Here is an 18,917-nt window from a genome sequence, read left to right as displayed (position 1 = left end):
CGCTGAGAACAAGCTTCCCTGGTCGATGTTGGGTGCTGCAGTGAAATACCTGCCTTGGACCGAGAAGCAGCTAAATCCCTAATACTAAGTGACTTGCCTAAGTCCTCATTTCTTGTTGGCTATTGAGCCAGAGATAGATGTGATGACTTTTGACGCTCTGATTACACATTTCTGTCTCAAATACTCGACAGTGTGATCAAAATTCAGCTGATAAGACAATTCATTTAAATGCATCATTGTGTTGAAAAAAATGGATTTGAAATACGCAATGCTAGTGGGAAATAAAATGGTTGTGATTTATTTCTTTAAACCAATAATGTCTCCAAATAGGATGTTCATTAAATTGCCAAAATTGTAATGCATGAATTTAAATCTGCTGTAATGCCTTCATTTGAGAGAAGTTCACTTTTAATAGGATTGTGTTTTCTCTGTGAGAATAAAAAATAACCACATTTTATTGTAAATTGTGGATTAAAATAAACAAACCAACAAATGACTACAGCATCACAGATTAAGTTTGCTTGTTTGTTTTAAAGAACCATTATCTAGAGTGACCATTTTTTCTGGAATTACAATTGGCATGCTTAGTCTTACAGGTATGCATGTGAAAACGGGGCATGGTTTTGAGGATCTGGACAGATCCAGGATAATATGGGATGCTGGGACCCTGTGTGTTTTCACACAGGATGTGCAAAGCACACACTTGAATATACAATTCCTTTTAGATTATAACTGAAGAAAACGTAAATGATGGGACATTTTTGGACAGACCTGATGTAGTTTCAGTTGGCACCATCCGTGTAGCTACCATCAAATTGCAAGTCCTGGATTAAAATTCTGATGCTCTAAGCCATATAAGTTGATTCCATTCCTTCTTACTCTTTTGTAAGAAAATAGGTTATTATATGCTTTATCAGGAAAGTTTCTAGGAAGTTTTTTTTGTTTCTAACCTCACATTCATGAAAGAAAAGACATGGAAGAGAATACATCTATGATGTGATTTTAACTGATTTTTCCATTTGCACTTAAATTCTTCCAAAGACTAGAACAGCAAAAATAAACTTACCTCAACACCATTTCAATTCTCTTAAAATATGCTGATTTAGTGTTGTGTGATGAAGAGAATACCTTTGTATTAAAAAACCTTACCTGTAAACTACAATGAACCTAATGAAATGTAAAAACACAATAACCGCCATGCTCCGAAGTCACTGTGTTTTCTCACTAAGTAAAACAAAGTTTACTTTTAAGGGAGGGAAATCATTCTCCAAAAGGTACAGGAAACTACAGAAAATGTATGGATTAAATCGTGTGCCCAAAGTAATCATCTAAAGTAAGTTGTTTTCCAACTGTTATCCATTATAAGCACTTGCAAATTTAAAAAACTTAACCTACTTTGATAGTAATACATGTTGAACCAACTTTAGTTTGATGCTAAGGGATGCTTCTTTTAAATGGAAAACTTAAGTGATTTGTATTTTATTCTAAATCTAGAGGCAAGGTAGGTAATGGAGAAGCTTGCAATTCCAGAAATCTATTAATAGAGACCTGAATTCAAATCCTGGCTCTATGACTTTAGACAGGTTACTGAACACTTCTGCAGTGAGACTTCCTTTTCTTGTTAGTAAAATGGTGGTGATATTAGTACTCACCTGGTAGGGCTGAGAGATTGAAGGGGATTAATAGCATGTAGTACTTGGGACACTGCCTGGAGCACAAAGAGTTCTCCAGTCTTTTGGAAAATATTGATTTCATATTAATGGGACTACAAATCCCAAAGGCTGTCCTGTGTGTCTTGGAATCCCTGGCCTCCTCACCAAGGCAGCTTCCCAAATGAAGAGGCTCCGAAGGCCCACCGGGGCACCACCACATTAGCTCTGATGTGAGATTCCAATTTCACAGTCACTGATAAAGTGGCACATTTATTGAGTCTTAATGTATTCAGGTCCTATGAACAAATATTTCTGCAAAAATATACATCCATTTTGACCACAGTATATTTTTCTTGCACAATGAGATGCATGAACATCCTAATCCAGAAAATAAGTGTATGTCTCTATGTTGCTTCCAGAAGCAACGTTAATAAGTTAGAGAAGAGTGAACCAGATACTCAGAGGATCCAAGGCCAGGCTATTTGTGTATCGTAATGAGCACTAATTAAGGGTCTTACTCTTGAAAAAGGAGTGGAAGATGAAAAAAACAAAAAAAAACAAAGCCAACCTGTCAATGACTGTATGGATTCTATAGACCTAAGCTGTGAACGTTAGGATCATTAGCAGGCATTCTGACATTCAACTATAAAGCATTATTCACGAACACAGAGTGGGAAAAATTATACATTCCATTTAAATAAAATCAACCACATAACAGATATGATTCACAAAGTGATCATTTTTAAAAATAGAAGATTGAATTTCAAATCAGCATTCTAATGGCCCAGTGATCCAAATATTAAATTGATAATCAGCCCACAGTAATATGAGTAGCTGGAAATATTCTTATAATTCTATAATGATCTATGAAATGCCAGAAAATTCACATGCTCGAAAATTATTGTTCCAAGAAGAATCTTGAACTATCAATGCTGGAGGGGACATCTGATATAATCTAAATAAGTGGTTTTCAACTGGGGGTGATTTTGCCCCACTGAAGACATTTCGCAATGTCTGGAGACACGTTTAGTTGTTCGACCTGGAGGAGGGGTGCTGCTAAACATCATATGATGCACAGGGCACCTAGCAGGTAGAGCTGGGGTGTGCTAAACACCCTAAAATGCACAAGAAAGTCCCCACAACATAATTATTTGACCCAAAATGACAACAGTGCCAAGGTTGAAAAAACCCTAATCTATATCAACCCTTTTCACTGTACAGTACAGAGAAGGCAAGACAATGAGAATCTAGAATAAGGCTAATAGAACTCTCTGTGATAACGGAAACATTCCGAATCTGCATTGTCCAATACAGTAGCCACTCACCATATGTGGCTGAGGCTAGTGTGACTCAGAAACTAAAGTTTTTCATTTAATTTAATGATAATTAATTGGAGTGCAAATTTAAGTAGTCACAGGTGGACACTGCAGGTCTGGCATCTGAATTGAGTTTCTGTATACTAGCATGAAGGGTCCTCTTCATGGCCAGAAAATATGAATATCATCGTAGCTCAGAAATTTTCTGAGAAGTCACTAAGTAGTCATTATGAGTAGTCATTTGTTTCTGTCTTGCTTCAAACCATAAAGCTCTAAGTAACTCTGAAATCTTAGTCAAGATAACTTGAATATCTCAGAAAGACAACTGAATCTTTTTAAAAAAGGAAAAAAGAAAGGGAATACCGAGTAAGAAGATGGGACTTACGCATGTCTTTGAGTGGTATCATCACATGTAGCATTAATAGGAAAGGAGGGATTCTGAAGTGAGAGGGGTGATAGGATTCAGGATTCGAGACCTGCTCCAGTGACCTGATCTTTTTTAGAAATCCATTTCTTCCTAAACTCGATAAGCCTTCAACTCCCCTAGAATGGAAATGTAGCAGAGAGACACCATAGGACAGAATTTATACTGACCAACCTCAAGGCATCAGATTTGGTTTTACGTGCATCTGTCCCCAAACATCCTTCTCCTTTTCCTTGGGTGAGAGCTGGAGGGCTGTTGTTATTGTTTGCCACATCTCATGCTGGTGTGATGCTTGCTTTGGAATAACCAAGCTCGTGCCTGGTCCCTGGCTCTGTGATAGCGGGTCCTAAGCCATTAAAGACAAGAAGCAGAGTCCAATAGGAGCTCCACTGGTGGCTGGCTGGAGGACAAGACGAATGTTGGGAAGGTAACAAGGCAGGGTATAAAGGCAGAACCTCAGTTTGGGGCAGATTTTTGTTTGTTTCCTAAATAAAAATGTCCAGGGGGAGAGAGAGAGAGTCAGGGAGCTTTGGCTATGTATTCCATGTTTTCAAAACATCCTTCATGTAGGTTGCCAGACTTAGCAAATAAAAATACAAGAGCCCAGTTAAACTGGAATTTCCTATAAACAATTACTGATTTTTTACTATTAATATTACTGTGTCCGATGTAATAGTTGGGACACACTTATACTAAAATATTAGTCATTGTTTACCTGAAATTTCAATTTAACTGAGTCTTTTATTTTATCTGGCAATTCTGTTCATGAAACATTAGTCCCAAGAAATCCGGCTTTGGTAAAAAAAGGTCCCATGGTCAACTGTGCTGAGGAAATGCAGCTTACGCCATCACGCTCTCAGAGATTGCCCAGGATAAAGGCAACCTGAAAAGCTCAGAGGAGTCCATAGAAATACTCCCATTCTCTTTAACACAGTACTTTCCAAACTTTTAAGAACTTAGAGCCCAGCAATAAAGTGGTTTAAATGGCAGGTCCAGGGTCAGACTACCTGAGTTCAAGCGCAGGACTAGGGATAAGTTAACCCCAGAGACTGGCTGGGATCTGTAAATGCGGTAGTCATAGCACCAACCGCACAGGCTCACCGGAGAGTCACGTGGACCCAGGCAAGGCGTTTAGCCTGAGCCTGGCACAGGGCAATGGCTGTGTGAACATTAGTGTTAATAGCCTCATCAGTGGCAAGAACCTTTCCTAGCAATGGCTAGCAACATCCAGGTGAACCAATGCATGTAGTTTGGGACATGCTGAAGATAGTCCAAGGAGGGTTAGGGAGGGTGCTGGCCTGGTCCAGCATCAAATAAACCCCTTCACTGTCAGAGTGGGCTGCCCTTGATCCCAGCTCATTGTAGCTGATGAAATGATGATTTTCAGTGCAGTAGAAGGTTCAACAGATCCAATCCTCTGGTGAAACTATGCCCCACCTTGGGGGAGCTAGTCAGCCTTCTCTGTTTTTTATTAGCTACTCCATTCATTTGCTAGAGCTTCATAATGAAGTACTGTCACCTGGGCGGCTTAAACAATGGGAATTTATTGTCTCACAGTTCTGGAGGCTGGAAGTCTGAGATCACGGTGTTGCCAGAGTTGGTTCCTTCTGAGGGCTGTGAGGGAAAATCTGTTCTAGGCCTCTCTCCTAGCTTCTGGTGGTTTTGGGGGCAATTTTTGTGTTTTTTCACTTGTAGATGTATCATTCTCTGCCTTCATCTTCACATGACGTCCTCCCAGTGTGTAAGTCTGTCTCCAGATCTCTCCTTTTTATAGGTAACAGTCAAATTAGATGAGGGCCCACCCTAATGAAGTCACTTTAATTTGATTACCTCTGTAAAGACCCTTTGTCCAATTAAGGTCACACTCTGAGGTACTGAGGGTTAGAATTTCAGCATATGAGTTTTTGGAGAACACATTCAACCTAAAACAGTACCCTCCAGAACGGGGCTAATACCCACGGCCTTTCTCACCTTGCAGGATTGTAATGAAGCTTAAATAACAGTGTGGAGGAAGAGATTTTCAGAAAGCTGATAGCACCATAAAACTACAAGGTAAACATTTAATTTCACATGTTGATCTGCACTGGAAGTGGTGTTCAAACCTTCGCAAGAAAGATGCCAGGAAACTGTTAATCTTCCCGCAGTACTGCCTGAAAACATACAGCTCGGGACTGCACGCTTCAGCAAGACAAACAGGTTCTGAGGAAATGGGAGATGCGTGCCTGGAAAAGAGCATGCTGTTCGCAGTGTCACTAAATCCGCTGATGGCATATAGGAAATTGGAGACAGAAACAAGGAAATGAAGATCGAGACACAGATATTTCAAAATTTACTGTGCACTTATCTTGCGTCAGCCACGGTGCTGGGCACAGGGCTTGCCAAATCTTAATGTAGGAAACATTATTTATGATCAGCCTGTTTTAATAGAATGGGTAACCTTATGAGAAAAAATTCCTTCAAAAAAAAGGGCAGGTAAAAAGACTGGGGGGAGGCTGAGTTGTGGCGAAGAGAAGAGAGATAAGGGAAGAGGGCCAAGGCAAAACTTCGCCGATTTTGCCATCGTGGTTGATGCTGGCTCTGTTTTCTCTCAGTTTTCAAAAACCTAGTTAGAAGGAACACCAATCTTGGACAATTTGGTTCAATAAGGAAATGAACACATGCCTATATCTCCTATACCTCTCATCCGCCATTGTTGCCAGATAATGTTATGAATTCTTGGACTTTCCATTTTACTCCATCATTGAGAGGCCTTCAAAATTTAGATATATTATAGGGATGGGTGCTTCATTTTTTTTTTAAAGGGAATATGTCCAGGATCCTCCAAATCAAAATCTCTCATTCTTAACTAAAACATCTTTGAAGAAATATGTTTAAAGCTTTAAAACCTTCAAGTACTAAGACTGACAGACAGCTACCAGGAAAATCTCAAAGGCTGATAAAATAGAATTTGGGAAAATGAATTAGCAAGTTTCTCATGCTTTGCCTTGTGAAATAGAGGAGCATCTTTGACTGGAAAATTGGAAGATGCTCCTCTGCGGTCTGTCTTCCAGTTCAGGAACGCTGTGTCGAGCAAACATTTCTACACATTCTGATTTCTCACCATCCCTGACTTCTTGTCTGTGCTCACGGTGTGACGACAGCTTTGAGAAAACAAGTAACCGTCATGGAGGTGGGACACTGACAAAATGATAATGGTTTTTCCTAGAGGAAAAATCAAGGCAAAAATAACGAAGGCAGTTTTGAAAATAGCACATATTTTAGAAGGGCTTGCCCTCCCATGTATTAGGATGCATTATAAAGCTACAAGTATTGAAACAATGTGGGATTGTTGCAAAATTTAATACATGAGATGGCTCCAAAGTAAACAGTTGTATATACTGGAACTTAACATCTTACAAAGACTGTATCACAAAACCAGAAACAGAGTATATTAAAAAGAAAATTGGAGGGAAAATTAATTTGGAGGGTAAAAACTCCAAATGAGGCTTTATATTAAACTATACATCAAAAATAAATTCCAGATAGATAGAAGAATCAAATGAAATCATAAAAATTTAGAAAAATGTATGTATTAAGGTGACTCTGATCTTAGCATAGGCCAAGGTTCTTAACTGTAAAAACAAGGGAATAAATCTTAAGGAAAAACAGTATTATGTCTGAATAAAGATTTTAAAAGTTAGTATTTCAAAACATCAAATCAAATTAATTTAAATAACAAGCTGGCAAAAAAAATGCAACAAACAAATGACAGACAAAAGATAAATGTCCACAACAAGTAGCAACTCTTTACAAATCAACAGGGAAACCATTGACACCCAGATAGAAAAACGGAATATGGCCTGAGCAGACAGTTGCTTCTCAAGACAGGGAGAAAAGAAAGAAAAAAATACCTCACCAGTATTTTTTAAATGACCAAAAAATAAAAGTAATAGTACCTTATCATTTTCATCTATCAAAGTGACAGATTTTAGAACTCTAAGCACTGCTGGCCAGCCTAAGGTAAATAGGGACTGTCACATACTGTCGGTGAGAATAAAGTTGAGCATTATTTCTTTGCAAAGCATTTTGATAATTATGTGTCAATTGCCAAAGACATTTATTTTATCAATACAAACTTCAACTTTTAAGCATTGACGCTAAGAAATTAGATAACTGTGAACACACATCTATGTACCTGAATGATCATCACGGAATTATTTAAAATAATGAATTAATGGTAGAAAACTGAATAACCAAAAATAAATAAGCTTAAATAAATTGATAGTCCATAAGATGCTTTCTTATGGGGACACTAAATATCATGGTTTGGAAGAACCCAATGAAGAGAACATTCTCACAAAATAAAGGGAGATTTTTAAAAGCAGAATACAATCTGAATATATAACTTAATGCTATACATGCATATAAGTAAATGTAAATAGATATATGCAAATATATATTTAATTATACTCATATAAATAGAAAAAAATAGACCCCAAAACACCAAAATGTTATCAGAGGCTGTCTCTGAGTGGCAAAACTACAAATTAATTTTATTTTCCTTATTTATTTATTTACTTACTTATTTAACAATAAGTAGCCATTGCTTTTACCATCAGAATAAGTTAATTTGAAAATAAAATACTGGAGTCAGCATCTTGGGGAAGTTGGGTAAAGTTTACTTTGTCATTATATATCCATTTATGAAATGACTACTATTATTTTTACATTGGGCTAAGGGAGGGCAGAGGCATTTGGAGAAATGTTTCTGCTGGAAAGAATGCTATAGTCATTCATAATTTTGTTTCTGTTTTTGCTTTTTTTTTTTTTGGATGGCACCATCCATTATTATGGTGCTTAATGCCCAGCTGAGCTATTTGGAAATGGGAACCAGAGGGAGGGAGAATAATTTTGAAAACAGAGTAATTAGGAAAAAACAATGGAAAATGAGGTTTGGCCTACAAGGGATTGGCAGGAGGGCTTTGAGAGAGGAGAGGAAGAAGCTTGATAGAGTAGAGAGAGTGCAGAAAGAGTAAGCAAAATATCTACATGCACACAGTGCAGTAATAAAACCAACATGGGAGCCCAGGTTACTCTACCTCGTAATAATTTTTTTCTTTTAATGCCACATTTCACTTAAAGATGAGAATCTAGTACCAAATCAAAGCCGAAGTAAATAGCAGAGAAATATCATTGTAAACATGTTTGCCAATAACCGAGTTAAAATATTCATAAACCTCAGTGGGATTATTAAAACACTAGGAGGAATCTGCCGTGTTTCCTTACATAGTGTGTTCAATTTCATGTGAATTCCTACTTCTCAAAGTAAAAACGCAGCAAACACAGGCATTTTCAAATATAAAAAATACCAACTCCTTCATTCCTAAAATCTTAGGGAGCTAATTATGGGTGCAAGAGGCAACTGCTTCAACTTTTTCAAGTATCAGGGATTTACAGTACTGCAAATACATTTCTGTGAATGGCAGTAATATATGTTTGGTTTTGCTTCATAGTAAGGCTAAAAATATCTCATTTTGCAAAAGTTATCTGATGCCCAAATGGACATTTTTTTAATCTGAATCAGAAAATGGCATTTTATCAACACAAAGTTAAATATGAACTTTAAAAGACACAAAGTTGAGTATAAACATGAGATGTTCTATCATAACCATGCCTGAATATATTAAATATGGAAATGAGGCAGGTAAGAGCACAATCTGTATTCCCTCTGAACTGCCTTCCCAACTACATAAATTAATCAAATGGCATGTTGGTGGAAGCTGGCTCAGAAAGCCTGTGTTCCTCACAATTTCTTGAAGTTTAAATGTTTCTGAGATAATAAAAATCTGATCTTGTAAGGAAGGGAGGGAGGGATCAAAAGGTTAATTATCTGCTGACTTCTGCTGACTTGGATGGCTTTGGAGATGTGCTTGGTGTTACTCCTCTCTCATCGTAGCCCAATTACTCTTCCTGTCAAGGCTGACAGGTCCTCAAAACACATTTCTGCTCAAGCCCCTTCCCTCTCCTGTTCTGTCCTGCCTGAACACTGCCTTAGAGATTTACATAAAACAGTCAGGTTTGGTATTTCCCTCTTCATTGTACCTGGGCGGCACTTGGCTATTCACTTACAGCATCAAGAACTGACTCCCTTAATGCCAGAGATCAGCTACTGTGAATTTGTTCGCTGGACACCCTCTCTTGCCCAAAATACAGTTTAAGATCTAGTCGCTAACCACAAACTGTCAAGATCACTGCCTGCTGCTGATGGCAAAATGTTTTCTGACTGAGGAAGTTTCCACCTTTCCACAAACCATGCACATCCCAACTTTCATTTTTCTACTTTTAAAAAATGGTCCTTTGAGCTAAACACTGTCTTGCTTTGGATCCCCTGAGGATCCCCCACCTCTCCCATCACTGCTTATTTCAGGCTGCTCTTCTGTCTCCTGCAGCCTATAATGAGATCTTGCTGAAGGTTCTTTCCAAAGCCCTTCCCTTGTTCTCCCCTTTCCACCATCCCTCCAGGAAGAGGAGAAGCAAGTGACCTAAACCCCTCATTTTCTAGTTCTGCCTTTTATTTTGAATTCCAGGTCTCTAATTTCTATTCTGAGGTCAAACTGGTGCCAATCCATATTTCCAAGCCACCTTGCAAACTGGAAAATTGGCTCTGCTTCCATCTTTTCTTTTTTTTAACTTATGCATATGTCACTGATATTTGCTGCATATCCTTCCTTTTCTCCTCTGCTGAAATCACCAATTCGAGGTCTCACCATCCCCACCCCAATCCCTTCTTCCTCTCCCCATCTGTGGTCACTACATCTTCCACAACAAAGTGTCTTCCTTAGCACAGAACTTAGCACTCTGCTCTGCAGTCTTCTGAGACCCTCCCTCAAACGCCTTCCTTTGAGAGCTGCCCCAAGTGTCTTCAGCACGGACTTGATGTTAGTGGCCTTTGCTGTGGTCAGAAGCAAATTAGAAACAGAGTTAAGTGCACTAACTAGTCTCTTTGCTGCAACAAATCTTAGAATATCCATCATTTACTGTGCATTTTGAATCTTCGTGACAGGCAGAGCTTGGGAAGCATTTCTTCATTGTTTTGCTAAATGAATCCTTTTTGAAGAGTGTCTTAGAGGATCAGCTTTAGGGGTATTCTGTGGATCACTAGGGTAAACTGAGACATTCCCGTCTCATGTTGGTAGAAGCTTGCTGACTTGGCCATATTTCCTTGAGCCTCTAGTCCTCCTTTTTAGGAATTCCTAAATTCCTCCAGGCCAACTCCTTAGCCTATGTTTTACAGGTTTTTCCTGCTCCCACAAACACTCTCTCCTGGTCATTACAGCCCACACTCTATCTCCTGACAGCTCAGTGCTAGGAGAGGGTGTGCTGGCCAACGACAAGGCTTTCGAGTCAGACTGCCTGGATTCAGTCTCCAGCTCTGCCATGTTTTTGCCTGTGTATCTGTAGCAAGTGACTTATACTCTCTGAGCATCAGTTTTCTCATCTGTAAGATGGCAATAATATTATAATACTATCCACTCAATAAGGACATGCAATATATTGTATATACGAGACCATTTTGTAGTGCTTAGTGCATTGTAGATTAATAACTAGTCTTGGTTATTGGTCGTCTCTATTACTGGTAGTAGCTATTATTTTACATGTTTGCCAGTAAGCCAGGTTGCTCACTCCAGCAAGACTAGAAGCCCAGGTTCTGCTATACCTACCGGAGGACGAAAGTAACTTGGCTCATCTCAGGAACCCAAAACGCAAAGAGAAATGCTGCTCCTTTAGCTCAGAGGAATTGGAGTAAGAGCTCTGACTACAGCCCCATGAGGTTCTCCCGCAGCCCCTAGCCCATATCTCATGATTTCTAAGAACTGTAGGACTAGATCCCCTGAGGTTCCCAATTTGTTCTCTTATCAGATCCTGGAATCTCACCAGCCTGTTTACCTGGCCCTTCAGGATTCACCCTAGACTGCCTGGCACCTGAGACTGAGGAATCATGTCAGAGGGGCTTCAGGGGCTGGGGACTACAGATCCAACCCTACTTCTGGCCAAGGGAATTTAGCTGCATGTGGCCCTCTGCCTCATTTCACGGGAGAAAAGCAGCCAAGGGCTTGCCTGAGAAGGTGTCAGGGAGCTGTAGATTGAGCCACCTGGGGCACCACTGTTAACCTACCTGCTCAAGGCTATCTGTGAATCCTCTAATCGTAAAATTCCTTTGTTCCTATTTGGTGCTAGGCACTGAGTTATGTACATTCCCAGGATTATCTCATTCACTCCATTTTGCAGAGAGAGGCTAAGTAACTTACCCAAAGTCACACAGTGGTGCATGGTGGAGCTGCAGTTTAAACCTGGAGCATTTAACGCAGGTTCCTGAAATCTTGAAACCCTGTGCTAACAACTATCCTAGTATATATGATTTGGGGCCCCGAGATGCTTCTGAAACAGGGTTGAAGAAATCAAAATCACCTGCTTAGGCACTCTAGTTTTGAGATAAGTGATGCTTCATTCCAGAGTCGGAGGGATTTGGGTTGTGACCTAATTCCACCATGTGTGGTGTGTGGTCTTAGACCAGACATTTAATCTCTCCAACCGTCAGTGTTCACACTGGAAAATGAAGATAATAATACCACTTCTCAGGGTTGGCAGAGGATTACATGTGATAAGCATCTAAAGTACTAGACCCTGGCACTTAAGCAACACTGTGCTATAGTGTTTGGTTAAGCTCATGGGCTTTGGAATCAGGATGCTGGGTTTTCATTTCTTTCCCATCAGTTACTAGCTGTGACTTTATAAAATACAGATAACTGTGTCTTCTTTATAGTGGTGGTGTGATTATCAAATTAGATAATGTTTGCAAAATGCTTAGTATAGTATTCAGCACAGGGTAATCTTTTATTTTCATAATTAATAAATGAGATTATTGTGATAATAATGATGATGATGATGATGATACTGGTTAAGATAGGTTAGCCTATGCTGCAGAAATAAAAAACCGAACAAAACCGAATGAAATCTCAGAGGCTTAACAAAACAAAGATTTGTTTATCTCTTATTCAAGTTGTGAATTCAGTGTGGTTGGTAGGGGCTTCATGCCATACAAGAGCTCAAGAACCCAGGCTGAAGAAGCCTTCACCACCTTTCAGCTGGCACCATCTGAAACGTGTCCATGGTCACCATGGGAGGGAAGAACGAGAGTGGAGATGGCTTACTTTGGCTAGAACTAGTCAAATGGCTCCACCTGACTGCAAAGGGACTGGAAGACAGAGTCAGAAATTTCTGTGTGCCGAGGAAGAAGAGGGCTGGCTATGGGTGAGCGCCAGTGGCTCTGCGGCAATGATGATGGCAAAGACAACAACACAAGGTGATGAGCATCCAGCCCGGAGCCTTGCACCAACAGGTGATTAACGATTAGCAGCCATTGTTATTTTTATTTGATGTTAACGGGGATGCAAGTGTTGACCACATGATGAGTAAGAAGATGGATATCCCAGATGGAAAAGCTGGACTGTGCATCAAATCTAGAAAAAGATATTAGGGAATGAAGAGGTTTCCCTGCACAGGGGAATGTGCTGGACTTTGGAGCTGCCCCAGTTTGCTCCACAAGTTGGGGAATCAGGGCTCTTAATGGTCCGCAATCCATCTATAAAACCATTTCTCCAAGTGTGATCCATAGACCACTCTACGGGAACCACCTGGGGACTCTGATACAGATGTAGATTTCTGAGTCATCTCAGACCTGCTGAATCAGGATCTGTGTGTATGTGTGTGTCAGGGGGTGGCAGTGGTGGTAGGGCCTGAAATATGCATTTTAACAAGCTCACTCAGTGACTTTTAGGCAACCTTTAGTTTGAGAACCACTTAAGTGGACACTTCCTCCCATGACTCCCCTGTGGATGCCTCTCTGACTCTCAGACTCAGGGTGCCCCTTCAACACCCTGGCTTGCCCAACCGCTAAAGCTGGGGAGGGGAAATGAGGTTTAGCACTAGAGAAAGACAGAGTCAATTTTCAGCTCTATCATTTACTTGCTATGTATTTTTGGGCAAACTACTGAATGTCTCTGAATTTCAGTCTACTCATCTGAAAAATGTACACAAGTGCCTGACATTTTGTGGGAAGGATTCAATGATATCATGTAAAGAAAGCATGATGATGATGATGATGATGACGACGACGACAATGGGGATGAAAATCTTCTGCTCTGTCCCTGGTCTTCACATGTGTAATAGATGGAACACATGACAATTTCTTATTACCTGTAAAGTGGAGCCGGGGACTTGATTATATGCCGGGTAAGGAAGCACAAGGCATATAAATGTCATGTCTGAGATGTAGTTCACGTTTAACCTGTGTTCCTTTAATTCCTTGTAAAAGAGAACTAATCTCTGAAAAAAAAAAAAAAGGGCTAGCTGACTTTACTTCTGAATTAGAGCCAAGAAAGTGGAGAGAGAAATTGGCATTGATAGAAAAAATGTACAGGAGAGAGCCACATTAATAATAATCATTTGTTCTCTAGCTTGATTGCTCACCTCATTTTGAATTGTGATGTCTCCAAACAACCACGATGGGCTGTTTGACATAGCATTTCAGGCTTTTGAAACTCCTGTCTCGGTCAGACCTTTAGAGTTAGTTTTTGTTGTTGATTAATGTAATTAGTTGGGAAGAGTTGTGCTGCGAAAGTGACAGAGATGGATGGGTAAGAAATAAAGAAAGTGGGTAAGAAAGAGAACCATGGTGGGTGACTCTTTTAACTCCATAAATATGCAAATCCATGCAGAGTGAAGTTGGGGAGGAAATGCTGCTGTGTTGTCAAGACAAGAGGGTGCGAATGAGCGGCACAGAGAATGAAAAAAAACATAATGCTCAGTTTGCCTGTTTAGTACCTGTGTTATTTGAAATATATCTGCTTCTAGCTTCAAATAGTTAATAAAAATCTTTGATTACAACCTGCCTCTTTAAAATTTCCCCTCTCTATATCCAGTTGGAATAGAATCTAGAAAGAACAACAAAATCTGACTGGTTAGAAAACTGAAATACCCTTATTTATTCATCCTGTAATTTCTTCAATATAGAAGCGCAGTATTCAAATTCTGAAGACTACGTGGTTGTTGTTCTCTGTCTTCTACTCAAATCTAGCACTTTATTGAGATATTAACATATCCCCCTGGAAACCTGAGGTCTTACTTAATTTGTTCTAGAATGTATAGTGGTCCAATATTGCCTTAGAAAATCACATGGAACAAATGGCATCAAAAATTCAAAAGCTTTTACAAAGAGTCACCAATATTTTTCACGTGTGATATATAAGAACACTAGGCACGCTGACACTGAGTCTTGGTGCAATGAGCAAGTCTCATATCCACAGCTATGGCCGTAGTCTCAAGATTTGTGACTGCCCTGGGTTGCCCAATTTCTCCTCCAAAGGGGAAAGCTTCCAGCATGGAAACAAGTCCCAGTAAAGGAGAAACAAGTGTACTGGAGGAATCAGACATGAGATCCCAGGCAAACATTTGTGGAGAAACTGTTTTTCTCACCTTATGTTTAAAAACATCTTCAACATCCTTTAAAATGAAGGTTGCCATGGTTACAGTTGTTGTGCAGGCAGGGAGGTTTCCAAGCATCTCTGAGCTCATCAGTTAATGCCAACAGATCAGAGAATTTTGAAAATTGATATTTATAAAATATCACCCCTCTTTTCTTTCCCTCCAGATCAGAAGTCACATCACTAAAGGCAGCTGGAGCGGTTTATGGGATTATTAGTGGCAGTTATCACTGTGAAACTGGCCTTTTGAAAGGCCACGTAAGTGCCACATTGGCCATATGCTAAATGTGGCCTTTGATCTAAGTCCATACCTCGTGGGTCAAATTCATTTGCTGACATTCACAAAAATAAAGAATTGCTCTTCTGATAAAGCAAAACTCTCACCCTTCATCTCCATTGTCACGGATCTGTCTCTATGACAACTGCAATCCTAATTGCTACCTGCTTGAAAACCACGCTAATCAAACTTATTTTTTAAAGACTTTTCTTTTAGAGCAGTTTTAGGTTTACAACAAAATTAAGAGGAAGGTACAGAGATTTCCCACATGCCTCCTACCCCCACTCTTAGCCTCCCCCATTATCAATGTGCCCCGTGAAGTGGCGCACTTGTTACCATCAATCCATGTATCTACATCCACGCATCATTTTCACCCAAATGGTTTTTTTTTAATATGGATTTCTTACGGAATTCACAATTTGAATCATGGCACAACTAAGATCATGTGCTAAGGTGTATTATGTAAGAATTTTAAAAACAATCTAGCCCCGCTTGGGGCAGTTTCATATGCTTGACAAGCTCTGCTGTTGATGAATTGGTTAAATCAATGCCATACATGTTCAAGTGAGAAATTGAAGTTATATCTCTCTTAGTGCCTGTTGTGACCTGACATTTGAAATGTCTGTTTCTCATTTCTGATAAGATTCTTCTCTATGTGTCTATGTTAACATCTTCTCAAAAATTCGTGGGAGAGGTTTGGGCATCAATGTCTACTTTTTGACCAGTGTGATTCTTCAACAACCTCATTATCTTTCTCATAGAGATCTAGGCTCATCATTATAAAATCATAAATCCCACAATGCTGACCCCACAGAACCCATTAATTTTTAGAAAGTATTTTTGAAATATGAAATTGTGATTTGACTAAAGTAAAACTGTGGATTCAGCAATTTCCCAAGAACACAGGCTTTGTAATAATCTCTTTGGTCTTTCATTGGCTTTATTTTTAAAAGCTGGGAATAAATTTAACTCAACTATAGTCACAGGAGTTCACAGTGTTGCTTAGAGATAGAGAATCAGCAAACTGATGAATGGTCTATTTTTTTCCAGGGTATTTTTAAAAACCAGATTATTTTTGGTCCTCTCCTTTGGGCAAATGGGAGATTTTACTGAGACAGAGAAAACAGATTGACTGCAAGACCTGGAAGGGAAGGTGCAGCATCAAAATTGGAGCATGTTAAACTCAAGGTATCTGTCTAGGGATTGTGAGTGAAAATAGATTTGCAACTCAAGTGAGAGGTAAAGGATAAAACTTGGATTTGTGAAATATTAATCTATGTGTAGAGATGAAGGCCCTGAGAATAAATAGCATTATCCAGGAAAAGTGAGCAGAGTGAACAAAGAAGGTGGCCGAGGAGAAATCCAAAGGAAGCCTCGTATTAGCTTATTCCCGGACAAACAGGACACCCAGCAGAGCAGAACCAGAAGATACAACATTCAGAGAGGTCCTGGGGGTGGGGGAGGGAATGTGAAAAAATCGTGTGATGAAGCACAAAGCAAAGAATATGAAGAAAGAGATATTTTCTTTAAAAATAAGATGAGAAGGATGAAGGCCTGGGATTGCCACTTCCTTTGTTCCCCTGGGGGAGTGTGGGCTTCTGGGTTCAGGAAGGGACCTCTTCTTGATTGTATCCTGGAATTTACCCTTCCTGGAACAGAGAACTCACTCTAGCTATCTGACCAATGGAAGAATGAAACAATTAAAGGTGCAAGTCACCTGGAATGAGTCCACTGCATGTGTTGGTAGGGGGCTGGTGGTGACCTTTTCTAGAACAATCTGAGGGGGCTTTGAGGACAGATTTCTCTTCTTCGCTGCTTAGGCAATGTGATATGATCCTGATGGGTGCTTTTGCATTCCCATAAAAAGAAACCTGTAGTTCCCTTAAATGATGTGATAGTTTCCACAATCAACTGCATTTAGACTTTGAAATGCAATTAAAATATAACTATAATGTAAATTGGGTTAGCCTGAAGATGTTTCCAAAATCTCACTGACTCATTCAATCGATCAAGATGGGAACTGATCCCAAATTGTAGCATCTTTAATGTCTTACAGGCACCCATTCCCTGAGCAAAGGGTAGGTGCGTGGTTCATTACAAGGTTCCTGTTCCTTAAAGGGAACACCCAGCTGATAGCCTGGGGCTGTTATCTGTAATAATCTACCTCAATGGTTGATCTGAATCACAACACTGTTAATCACATGGATTGTGTGGCAATTAGCTATATAAAAAGGTAACTTAAAAGTCAAATTAATCTAAACAGTCAATTCCGTGACAATCTACAGAGCCAGGATCAGATAATAAGAAACGTGATTGAGAGCAGCATTTTGAAGAAACTGCAGTGGCCTGACGTCATTTGAGTTCTCACATCTACTGCCCTTGATTTGGAAAAGACAATAAGAAAAAGAAAAGGAAAATTCCATCTTATTAACGATGACACTGTTGTTTGAATTTTAGAAAATTGCTCCTTTGAAGAGCACTGTGGGAAAAAAGCAGGCCTTATTTTTGTCTGCAATGTCTGAAGTAGGGCCTCTGCTGCCTTCTGGATCAGAGAGATGTGCCTATCTATTTGATGGCAAGCCTCTGAATTAGTATAAATATATTATGGCCATAAAAACATCTGTGCTGAATGAATAAGGAATAAAATAGCATAGAATTTATGGAGGGAGGCTCCTTCAGCAGAAATGAATGCTATCAAAGCCTGGTTTCCTGTCATCAAGACGCAGAAGTCAAACCCTGGCAGCGAGTGAGTAAAACTTGATCTAGTCCTATTAGGAGCTTGTTAGCTGCCTGCGGCACCTTTTATCTGGAGCCTTTGAAAACATCAACCTTTGTGCAACAACCACAACAAAATCAATTTTCTTCAGCTTAAAAGCGCACTCTTCATCAGCATGGACACACAGGCAACCACTCCCCTAAAGGAAAGGCTTTGTACCTTAAGAGTACATGTTGCCTTTGTAGATGGGTGTGTATCTTAGAGTATCAAGGATATGGCACAATGCTAGGATTAGACCCTTGAAAGAAAAACGCTTTCATTATATTGGTTAGAGATGCACATTGGAACTATGGGATGAATCATTATCAGATAGAATCCATTAATACCTGTGCTTTTAAAGAACCAGTGGCTCTTAACAAAGAGAGATGAAAAGGTGTTGCTATGTTGACATGAGCTGATGTATTGATTCGACTCAAGGACCTTGGTTATTCTTTAATTTATACCAACACCATATTCAAAGCACAAACAAAGCCAATTTGTACTGAAGCAGCTTGAGTAGTGGGGTTCTCTTAGCCTGGAAAGCTTACTGCCCCCAGCTAACTCCTACCCAGCCTCCAGACACACATCGGATGCTCTTCTTCACAGCTGTACCCCTGGTCTCAGCCTTGACTGCACATGGACTCACCTGGGGAGCTGCTGTCTCCCCCAGAGATCCCCATGTTATTGGTAATTGGGGTGCATCTAGGGTGTCTTGGACATTGAAATTTGTGAATGCTCAAGTGACTCGAAGGTGCAAGGTTTTAGAACACCGGTTTGCGGCACTGCGTGCTTACCTTACCTGCAGCCTAGACTTGCCCACGCTGTGTTTGTGTTACCTGTTTGCATTTAGTCTCCCTCAAGAGGTCTCTTATCCCCCTACCCATCCCATCCACGGCCCCACTTTATCTCCTCAATATCTAGCCCAGGACAGGGTACAAAATAGGCCCCCAGTGCATTTCCTTTTACATTTT

At 39.9% G+C, this 18,917-nt stretch overlaps 1 protein-coding gene across 3 annotated transcripts in view; it reads right to left on the bottom strand.

The window, feature by feature from the left end:
* CDH13 (cadherin 13) overlaps nucleotides 1-18,917 on the bottom strand; it is a 977,229-nt gene that overhangs the window by 501,155 nt on the left and 457,157 nt on the right. The window contains exon 5 of one of the 3 annotated variants that reach the window (XM_012648206.1): nucleotides 273-428. The exons of the other annotated variants lie outside the window; for them this stretch is intronic. Within the exon in view, the coding sequence (XP_012503660.1) occupies nucleotides 339-428 (90 nt within the window). The 3' untranslated portion in view covers nucleotides 273-338. Of the gene's footprint in view, nucleotides 1-272; nucleotides 429-18,917 lie in introns of those variants that run through there. 3 annotated transcript variants of the gene reach the window in all.

The sequence above is a fragment of the Propithecus coquereli genome, unplaced genomic scaffold (assembly GCF_000956105.1).
Source record: "Propithecus coquereli isolate 6110/MARCELLA unplaced genomic scaffold, Pcoq_1.0 Scaffold280, whole genome shotgun sequence".
NCBI classification, from domain to species: domain Eukaryota; kingdom Metazoa; phylum Chordata; class Mammalia; order Primates; family Indriidae; genus Propithecus; species Propithecus coquereli.
The sequence above is the reverse complement of the archived record's forward strand: the minus strand, read 5'-3'. Positions and strand labels throughout refer to the sequence as shown.